The 10,764-nt window shown below is 42.8% G+C and overlaps 1 protein-coding gene across 1 annotated transcript; it reads right to left on the reverse strand.

The window, feature by feature from the left end:
• Window positions 1–374: 374 nt before the first annotated feature.
• On the reverse strand, window positions 375–2,074 carry LOC310909608 (permeability factor 2-like; the record flags this gene model as incomplete). Its single annotated transcript, XM_083861612.1, has 4 exons — window positions 375–1,254; window positions 1,613–1,696; window positions 1,768–1,894; window positions 2,017–2,074. 4 exons carry the CDS (start codon window positions 2,072–2,074, stop codon window positions 1,236–1,238), a joined length of 288 nt encoding a protein of 95 aa, XP_083717738.1. The 3' UTR covers window positions 375–1,235.
• Window positions 2,075–10,764: the final 8,690 nt, after the last annotated feature.

The following is a 10,764-nucleotide window of genomic DNA, read 5'->3' on the forward strand; positions in this document are numbered from 1 at the left end:
TCCCCGGGACCTTTGTCCCAGGCGTTTATTCTTCGAGTTTCCAGGGAGGAAAGAGATAGTACAAAGGAAGGGGAGACAATTTATAGCCTCCCAGCTCAGAGGAGAGATAGCTGGACCATAGCCAATGGGGTCAAAGAAGGAAGTAAGGGTCACTCTAAGTGGTCAGGGAGTCCAGGGGTTCAGGAGGGAGAAACCATTTCCCTAGAGAATTACAACACACAGGTCCATTTAACATGGAATTCACAAAAACACAGGATATTTTTTGGCAGGAAAACTTGTTTATTGTATTGTATACTTCACTACATTATCATGAGAAATCCACCTCTTTATATACAATTTTCCAAAGCAGAATAATGAAAAGTAGTTATTCTTTATCAGTTATGACAGTATGCCATACAAGTAGACACAAAATGTCTAAATGTCTCCAGAACATTTACTGTTCCTTTAGATCCTGTGCATAAATACCAAATACTTTAATGCAAACTCATTTAAAAACAAACCAACTTAACAACCTCAACATTAACTGGTAAAAACAAACCAGTCATGGCACAACCTCCCACAATTTCATAGAAATTATTAAACTCTTTTAAGTATTGAATAGGGGCAAAGGACTTCAGGGGCAAAATTTGTGATTTCATTAGACAGTATCTTGTGAAAAAAGGTCCAAGGCATTCTGCATCAAAGTCTGGTGAGTTGGAATAGGAAGATTCAGTAAAACATTCTTGCTTGAACCAGGTTTTATTCCCATGTAATCCTGAACAGGCACTGAAATGTTAAGTGCCAGACAGCACTCTTGTTATTCCTGACAGAAGGATTACTCCCAATCATTGGCACAATCCATTCCAACCTTTCCTGTACACTCTCTGCAGACATTTGCAAAATCATCTTCACCGTAGGCCCATCTTCTTTTCAGATATTAATGCTGTTTTTTAAGAACTTGCTGGCAAATAGTATTTGGCAAGAAGGAGCTTGCACAAGGATGGAGCAAACTGAGAATGTTGCTGAGAGGTGCCCAGCAAGGCTTGTCTTATCAAATGGATTCAATCACTTTATCTCAGTCAATAAAACCATACATAGGATTAGGCAATAACAAGTATGAGGAGAGGGAATGAAATGTAGAATATCTGACTTACAAACTCATGAAAACTAGAGAGTTGAGCTACTGTGTTCTCATAGCATCTGTTTCCTGGTATCTTGTGGCAAACAGGTAAATTCATTCCAATATGTTCCTTCCCTCAGAGCTTGTTGGATGAACTGCAATAGGCAGAATTCAAATTATAAAGCCAGTCAGGAATTTTTTCCTGATAATAAATCCAGATAATAAATCCCACAGGAGGTGTGGAAAAGATGATGATGATGGAACATACTGTGGCTAAATTTGCAATTAATCAGGCATTTGCCATAGATACTCGCCCTGACAACCCTGCTGGGTTGTCTCTTCCCCAACAAAGAAATGATTTTCTGGACACCTTTTTTTTTTTACACTCTGGCGTAACTAACCAGATTTCCCTACAGGAATCAATAGCAGAATGTGGCTCATTATTCTTGGGGTTAAGACCCTCCAAAAGCTAAGTCTGTCCCAAGCACTAGTGACAGCTGGCCCGGCAAGTACCTGCGGAGGATCCTGGTGACCAGGAGTTTGACCCAGGGTGCGGCGGGGTTCAGGCAGACCATCTGTCCCTGCTTCGTCGTGGCTCTACGGAGGAGACGGGGAGGGGTTGAGGCTGGGGCCGGCTCGGTGGGCAAGGGCCGGGGCCGGGCACTTACATGACCTCGGGCATGGCGCAGTGCGGCCCCTCGGCCAGGAACTCCAGGCGGGCCAGGCGGCGCGGCGGGATCACCTCGGACACGGTCCGCAAGCAGCGGCAGCGCAGCTCTCCAGCCAGCGGCGCACCTGGCGGGCGGGAGGAGCCTTCTGAGCCTCGGCTCTGGGGGCCCCCGAAATCCCCCGGCCCCTCGCGCACCCCTGCCGGGGCCCGGCCGCGGACGGATGGGTAACCCCGGCTCGGCCCTTACCCTGGCATAGAGCGGCGGCGGCCAGGAGGAGGAGGAGGCGGCGGAGGTGCGGGTTCATGGCTGATGCTGACGGCGGAGAGGGTGCAGGAGCCGGCGGGGCGGTCCCCTTTCTCTCCCGTGCTTTTATTCCCCGCCGAGAGCTGCCGGGGAATTTCCCGGATTGGAGCCGGGGGACAGTGCCCCGTTGGCCCCTTCCCACTGGTGGGTGTGTGACGCTAAAAGAACAGGGCAGAGAGAGAAGAGCGGCCGCTCCCGGCGCAGAGGCTCCTTCAGGTCTGGGAGCAAGGGAAGCGTGGCACTGCATCGTCCCGAGAATCGCCCAGGGTCTGCTGGGACCCCATTCTCTGAAAAGAGCTGAGGCTTTTTTGCGGGGATTCTCCGTTAGCTTTCAGGGTGTAGTGTGCTGAGCCAAATGGGAATTTCGTTCTGGAGCTTGCCTTGTTGCCTAACCGTGTACAACCACGTGCGCTTTTTCTGTGGGCATTGCTCCCCCTTTCTTCACCTAGCTTTTGAAAACGGGAAATCTTTTTTTCCTGCAACTAGGAGACCCTCAGGTTTCCATACCTACACTCCACTACTGAACGCCTTCTGTTCCACTCCTCTGCACACATAGGTCACTCTCTTTTGCTTCATTCCTGTCAAGGCATTTTGCTAAATTCAGTTATAAAGAATCAAAATAGCAGTTTTCTATGAGCTGTTAATGAAAATGAGATGCAGGTTTTCTAAATTTTATTTACACATAGGTTTAGATCAGTTAGGAACAGCGCACTTCCCTTTGTAATAAGTTTTAGTAAGAAATATATTGCACTTTACTTATCTTGGGTTTTTTGTTTGTTTGTTTGTGATTTTTTGGTGGGGTTTTTTGTTTGTTTGTTTGTTTTTGTAGCTGTTCTGTTTTCTTCTATATTTGTGAACATGAGTGGGGTTCAGCAAATCAAGTTGTTTCAGGGTCAGGCTGCCACGTGTCTTGCCCCATCTGCCTGGATGTCTTAGATTATAAAATACAGCATGCAAAGCAGTCCTAGGAAGGGATTAAGTAGATAGCAAGCTGATGGGACACGAAGACCCCCATTCCTGTACTCCATCATCTACAGCTGAGCTGCTGTCTTGGTCCCCCAGGAGATCAGCCCTGCGGTAAGATTGTACGTCACAAGCAAATGGTGATTGCCCCATGTTATCAGGAAATATCTAATGACTAATTTGGACCCTTTTCCAGATTCAGCTTGATAATGACATCCTTGGAAGCAGTTGCCTTTTAGCTTGCCCTTTAAAGGAAGTTACATCCTCAGACGAGGGGCAGCCACTAATTAGAAACCTTCACTGAGATCCCTTGAGATCATGGAGGTGGAATCACCATTCCCTCCAGGTTATAGGCACACAAGCCTTGGGCTGTGAGTTCCCCATATGGTTGTCCCAAGGAAGTGCCATGTTCTTTGCAGGAAGAAGGATTTGCCCAGCTGTAGTAAACTGAGGCAATAAGCAGGTAGAATTATGCACAGATAATTTGCTTCAGGTCATTACAACTATCACTGGCAGATCCAGCTCTGGGGATTAGATCACTCATTGTCACTCATGCACAGTCAGATTTCACATTGTTCTTGGACAGTACGTGTGAGTAAGGACAGTTTACGTGACAGCACTTGGCTTTATTCTTGCATGACTGCTCACAAGAACTGACCCATCAGTCTCATTCCACAGTGGTTACTGCTGAGGAAATTCCAGGAGTCTCCTGGGGTCTGGAGTGTGAGACTGTTTTTAGACACAGAGCAGCAATGTGTGAAAGTCTGAGGCCAGCTCTCCCTCAGAGCCATGTGCCAAGAAGAACAGCAGTCAGGTCATGGACATGCTGTGGTGCAGCAGATGGTACAGAGCCTGGTCCTGAGTCAGTACTTGCACAAACAGGCCTGGAACAAGGAAAATGGGTGTCTCTGGGACTATTTCAACATGCAAGACCATCTGCCTGAGCAGGGCTTCATACCTGCTGACTTCAGATTACTTCTAGCTCCCTTCTGTGGGAACGTGAGTAAGGTCACTTCAGTCCAGATGACAGCAGCAACAAGGCTGAGCTAGGGAGGAACACTCTTGAATTATACCCTTTGCCCTGTTTCCCTTCTCCATCTTTGGCAAAATTCCCTTAGCAAGTACGGAAAAGATAGGGAACAGACTGCATCACTTTAGAATGCTGAGTTTTTCCCTGCCTGCTGCCCTATCTCTTTCATTATAGATAAGTTTGCCATGCACTGAGTGAAGGTGGTACAGATAGAATCGTAGAATGGTTTGGATTGGAAGGGGACCCTGAAGATCATTTTGAATTAAGTTTAAATTAGATATTGTGAGTGGTGGTGTCAGTGTAGCTGGGACAGAACTCAGGACATTTTTATTTGCCTCACTGAAGTTCCCGTTCAAGTCACCCACCTCTTTAGCAGAAGCTGCTATGTGAGGATACACCAGGATTCTGTGATTCTGTGAAATCTCTCATTGTCCTTAGCATGGGTCTTGGGGTTACCAGGACACAGAAAGCACTCCCAGCTCAGGCCCTCAGTAGGTACATAAAAAGAATAAACCACATGGCTCAATCACTTTCACATTATCCAGTCCTTAATTCATTACATGCAGGAAGTGATTTGGCTGCTTTGTTGCAGACTTTGGCTGTGTGCCTTTCCACGGCAGGTATTTATTTGGCTTGGCACCTGTAGTGGGAGCCATTCGCTGACAGCAGGCCCAGGAGAGCTACAAGACAGTTAAACAAGAGATGTCTCACTTCAACAAGTGAGGACTTCTCTTAAGTGCACAAGAATTACTTTGGAGGATGTGTCCCAGATACAAGTGTAACATGAACTGTTTATCATGGCCTAGAAACCATTTAACATGGCCCACCTCTGAAGGAGCAGTCTTATTTTATTTCCTCCAGGGTTTTAGTCAGGAATAATTTGTGTTCTGATCTGTAAAATGTTGAGTCACTGCTACCTAGCACTGTCTGAAGTCAGAGGGTGTATACTGCTGATATCTTCTCATCTTCATTATGTTACCTTTTTTCCCTATAGCAGGATGTTTCATAGTATTCCGTGGCTATGATGAGGTGCTGTTCCCTAACACCTATGGCTCCTCCTGTGGATCCAGCTCTGTTGTGAAGTACAAACATATTTGCTGGAGGCACTAACCAGAGTTCAAGCTACAGGTTTGTGCAGAGTATGTTTAATATCTATCAGATGTTTTATTTCCTTCAATTTCCTTGTGCATTTCTCAAGTTTTGAAATCTTTTTAGTCCATATGCCCTTGAAAATAACATGATAAGATCTAAGAGATAGAAGAGTCCTGTTATTTAACTTGTGTTGTGGAGAACCTCAACTCTGTTTTGCCAGCTGCATCTCGGCACATGTCAGTGTTGTTGTGTGCTCATTTCTGTAATACCTTTTGAGATGTGAAAAGTCACATTTAAAATAATGATCAAATGAGCAAATGATGCTCAGTATCTTCCTGCCTGCCTTCCTGCATCTTCACCTAACTTTAACATTCAGGAGCCCTCAGGTCTTTTTGTTTCCCTTTCACAGAGTTAGAGGTTCTTCACCTGTGCCTACTGGTGGGAATCAGAGCGTGAACACACGCACACACTGTTGATAGCTAAAAGGATTGTGTTTATATTACTCAGGCTTTACCTTGACAAACAGAATGGGTTGGCTCTGAAATCCATGTGTTTGGCCATCATTTCTCCGTTCCTTAGTTTCAGGTGCCAACTGATCTTTTCTGAGATCACTGGTGGGACTGCAGGGACTGTAGTTTCACTGTCACCTTACGTAGTGGGACTCCTGGACATAAAACAATTCACAAAAAGTGAGTGGCTGGTGGTGGGCTCACTGATTCTGGCAGTTTACACTTAACATATAAGGACAGGAGTAGTTTTATTTTGAGTTTGAGACCCAACTGTTTAAGCAATTTGTTCTTACCTCTACTGAGGGGGAAGTTTGGAATCCAACTGTTTAAACAATTTGTTCTTACCTCTGCTGAGGGGGAAGAATCCCCTGGTTTTTTAGTGGCAGGCATGACCCTGGACAAAGATTACAACTGTGATTCCTTCCATCCTCACATAGTTATTTGGTTGATAAGCCTTTGAGGCCATCACAGTTTCTGAAAGGCAGAAAGAGCTAGTCTTTGCCTTAGCAGCAGCAGAAAATGCTCTTCATCCTAAGAATTTCCTGCAGGCTTTTGCCCTTGGATCTGTGTGAACTCTGGTAGCACTCCTTTATTCAGCAGAAAGAGCAGATTGCTTGCTGTGGGCTCTTAGGTCCTGCAGGCAGGTTTTGTGCTTGCTGGGGCACATCTTGGTTGTATGGTTTTCACATGAATTCAGGTATAACTATACTGAATTCTGGTTCCAACATCTGGCAGCAGGACTTAAACCTTGCTGGTTCCTAGCACAGACATGATACAGCACATCCTCTAACAGCTAAGTGCTGTTCCTGTAGTATTATACAAGCATGGGAGAAGTGAAATAGAATCACTGATATGCTGCCAGTGGTGAATAGAAATACTTGGGTCTCTCCAGGGAGCATGATCAAGAGACTGATTTTAAAAACATGGGATTTTTTTCACTCTGAAGATGTAAACCCGTGTTTTCAGTTCAAGCTGAACAGCTCATGTACAGTAAAATACAGGGCCCCTATCAGGAGGTTGTTAACTATGGTGAAGCCTCTATTTATTTTATGGGAACTCCTCAAAGAAGCTGTGTAAACAAATTCCTCCCATCCTAATGCTTTTAGCCTGATAACAAAGATTTCGGTCAACTTGCATATCAGCTGTTTGGAAATAAATACATAAGAATTTGTTCCATCTGCAGATACTTGGAAGTAAAGAAAATATGAGTCTCTTTTAAAATGAACTATTCACCCCAAAAAAAAAACCCAGACCAAGGCTCAAAAATCAACATTCCCCCCAGCGTGGCTTAAGGCAATTTCAGTTTTCAGACTCAGTGGATCTGAGTAATTTTTGGGAGTGTGCTTAGTTATGGTCTTTTGGTTAAAGTGATAGCATCACTTGGGAAAACAGTGACACAAGACATCTGACCACAAGGAAACGAGAACGTTCATTGGAATCATCACAAAATCTTGGAAGTCTTCTCTCATGACACCCAGACTTTAATCCTGTTACATTCATTGCTTGTGTTGCAATGAAGGAAAAACGAAGAAATCACACTTGACTTACCCCCTACGAGACTCCAAAGCTGTCATTTTTGGCAACCTGCTTACAACCCTTTGAGTACCATGTGCAGGTTCAGTCTCCAGTGTATTTGAACTCTGTAGTAAAATGGATTGGATTGTTCTTGGCAACAAAAAATGGCTGCTATTTTTTGGAAGAAAGGAAGGAAGGAAAAATAATACCAATGAATTTGCTTAATTGTTACTGAATTATCCAAAATAACCTACAAAGCAGCAATAGGGACATGTATCCTTTCAGCTTGTTATAGGGAGGTGTTTAGAGAAGGAGGTCTTCAGAGGAAACTCGCTGATAACATTTTTGGTAAATATGATCATGACTGAGTTTACTGTCAATGGTTATCTCCCCCCTTATCTTGTATTTATTTTTTCTTCTTTTTTTTTTTTTTTTTTTTTTTTTTTTTTTTTTTTTAAATTTCCAGATAGTGTGACTCCAAATAGCTTCAATACATGCAGGGTACAGGACTATGCCAACACATTGGGCTAAAAGTTATGACAACAAACATGAGCAAAGAATATTTCTTTCTTAAAAACTAAGAAATTAAAATTGCTAATGAGTGCTGCTGTCAGGAGTACACTGAGGTGGCAGGAGAGTAAACAAGATAGGACCATTCTATGGAAAACAGGCTACTGGAAAAAAAACATTTGATTTAACTGAAATGCAATATTTTTACCTTTGGTTTTCTTCTAAACAATGAAAGTCTCCATAAAACAAAATTGATCCGGATATTTACTGAAAAGAATAACTTCACTTAGCTCCAAATGCTATTTTGCTGTGAGCTAGATTAGTTTAATTTAGATGAACTTTGCCCTTAACACTTCAATGCAAGCTTGAATTTAATAAAATCATTGCTTTCTAATGAGGTTTCTTTTGTTTGTTCGAATCCCCATTTTTCTAGGGGAGCATTGTTCCACCAGCAGACTTTCCATGTCCCTGGATGTCCCTGGTTTGTATTCCTAGTACACACCATTTGAAACAAATTGTTCAGGGTATTTTTCATGTATTTTCTACTTCTTTTTTAATAGTAATTTTATTATCAGCAGACACTGCATGCTCATCCTTTTCTTTGAGCAGGGATAGTATTGTGAGAACTTTTCAACATGGAAATGACCCTAACCTTTGGCCTGCCAACAGGTCAGGGGTGTGCAGGTTGATTGGCAGCTCTCTCCCATGTTTCTTCCTCAGCTGACTTTGGTGAAAGATCTGTGCACGCAAAAAGCACTTGGGTTTTCTTTGGTGATAACAAGGAGTGGGTGAAGCTGCAGTGTTCAATACAAACCAGCCACAGCCAAGCCTGTTTTCTTTGGCTCTTCTTGTTGAGATTGTGCTCACGGTGAGTGGTGCTTATGTAAATCACTTCTCTCTTGCAGAATGATGGGGCTGTGCTGTCAGAGGTGAAGTATCAAATAGAGAAGAAAGCAGAAAATGAGGAGCTGATAGAATTTTGACTACAGGGATGCAGGAAGTCAGCAAATGTAGATTTATTGGCTTGATTGTTGGTCTGCTGCTGGCAATGTCTGGCTCAGCAATCAATTAGATGGCTAGTTGGACATTCCTTTACTGGTTATTGACAAGTCAAAGCTTTCAAAGAGTCAGTTTTTTTTCACAAGACACTTGCTTTTCACTGTTTGCATTTTGTGCCTTTCACACAAAGGTCTGACACCTTCATTGACAAATTCTTACTTTTCACTAAGAGTGATAGATGGCAGGGGGTGTTTCAAGTTCTGCTCTTTGGTCTTTTTCTGGGATTGGTATATCTTGCTTCTCCTGTGATTTTTACTTTTGCAAAAGCCTGACCAGAAGGAGAACAGGAGTCACTCATCTGTTGCTTGTGATTATCTGCTGCTATGGCAGGTGGCTGTGCTTTTCTCAGTACCTGTGAATAGCTACTTGCTTTCAGTTAGGAACCTTGTCTTTTAATTGCACTGTAATTGTTTCATCTATGCCTATGCTTTGCCCCCACACAGTGACTCATTCTCACCCGTTGTTGTTCCTTCAAGAAGTTCTGCATCAGGTAAAAAGAAGCCCATGTGGTCCATGCTCTCATTCACCTGACCTGTCTCACTGTTGACAAAATCTGCCACTGATGCTTTAGACATCACACAAAAATGGTACTTCAAGCTCTTGCAATTTTATTGACATTTTGGCTTCAGCACAACTGTTGAATTCTGATTCTCCTGTCTGCTTGCAAACTCGTAAAAAGTGTAACCTTGAAGGCAGAAGAGGAAAAGAAGAATTGTCAGTATTTTGGAAGTCTCCTTATTTCTGTGTGAACGTGTAAATATGTCTTTAATAAAAGAATCAGGCTAAGGGGGTGGTGCCTGGAGGGGGTATTCATTTGTTTCTCTTATGAGCTATGAAGCTTTCATCATTCTGGAAAATTATTTCAAAGAAAAAGCTAGAAATCATGAGTCTTAGGAGTGCAGTGTGAATGTTACTTCAATGCTTAAAAATTATTTTTGGAATGCTGCCATTTTGTATTTAGCTGAGTCAGAAAAACTGCTTGACTCTCCTTTTCTTAAACTGAAGGCTCCTTTGGAGGTCAGTTGATTAACTGGGTCCAAATATGCTCTTAAACCACTTGCCTAACAACTTCTTATTTCCACAGATTTTTATAGGGTGTCTAGGTGTGAAAAAGCTTTCTGCAAAAGATAAAAAATATTAGATTTCTCCCAGTTCACCTGTCCTCTAGTAAGGAATAGGAGAAATCGACAGACTGATACTGGAGTTGCCAACGTGCACTTTGGGTGGTGCAGTCTTACTTCACACTTCTGCTGGTGTCCTTGGCTGAGTCAGTGGAGATGGCATCTGAGAAACTTAATGCAACCCTTTTCTTTCAAAGAAATATTGATCACATTCCTCATGAATTTGAGTTTCCCTGAAATAAGGTAATTGGACCTATCAGAGGTTGATGCTTGTAAAAATAAATTGTATTTGTTAATGATGAAAAGTTATTCAGCATAGCTATGTTGAAACCTGCCTGCAGAAGGTTGTAGAGATGTCACACTGCTGCCTGTTTCATGAAAGGGCAGAGGAACCAGTGTCAGTGAGCCTGGTTATACCTATAACCTTCCAGATTCTTCTACAGAATCTCCCTCTCCAGAATTCCACAGGAATTGTGAAGTAGTCTTTGCACTGACTGGTTGTTACTTGAAGTAATTTAAATGCAGGTAACATTAAAGTCAATTTTCATGACAGTTTTCAGTAGCAGAGATCTCAAGCTTATTTTTATAGGTGGCAAAATTCTTCTTTCACTTGTGCACACAGAAACAAAATGCCAATGTCCTGACCCCAAAGTTTCCATGGTAGTTTGTAGAATTTCCAAAAGGTCTATTTCCTGTAGAGTTGTCATGTTATCGTGTTATAAACAAGAATAAATGCTGCAATATAAAGTCCGTCCTATGCCTAATTTTCTTGGGTAAAATGGGATTTTCCTCTGTTAAGAACAATCCCTTTCCCTTGAGAAGAACATAAGAAAAGCAGTCATTTTAGAATGGGAAGCAGTCCATAATCAAAAGCAAGTAAAGCATGGATCAT

The sequence above is a fragment of the Zosterops lateralis genome (genome assembly GCF_965231275.1).
Source record: "Zosterops lateralis genome assembly, chromosome: 5".
NCBI lineage: Eukaryota > Metazoa > Chordata > Aves > Passeriformes > Zosteropidae > Zosterops > Zosterops lateralis.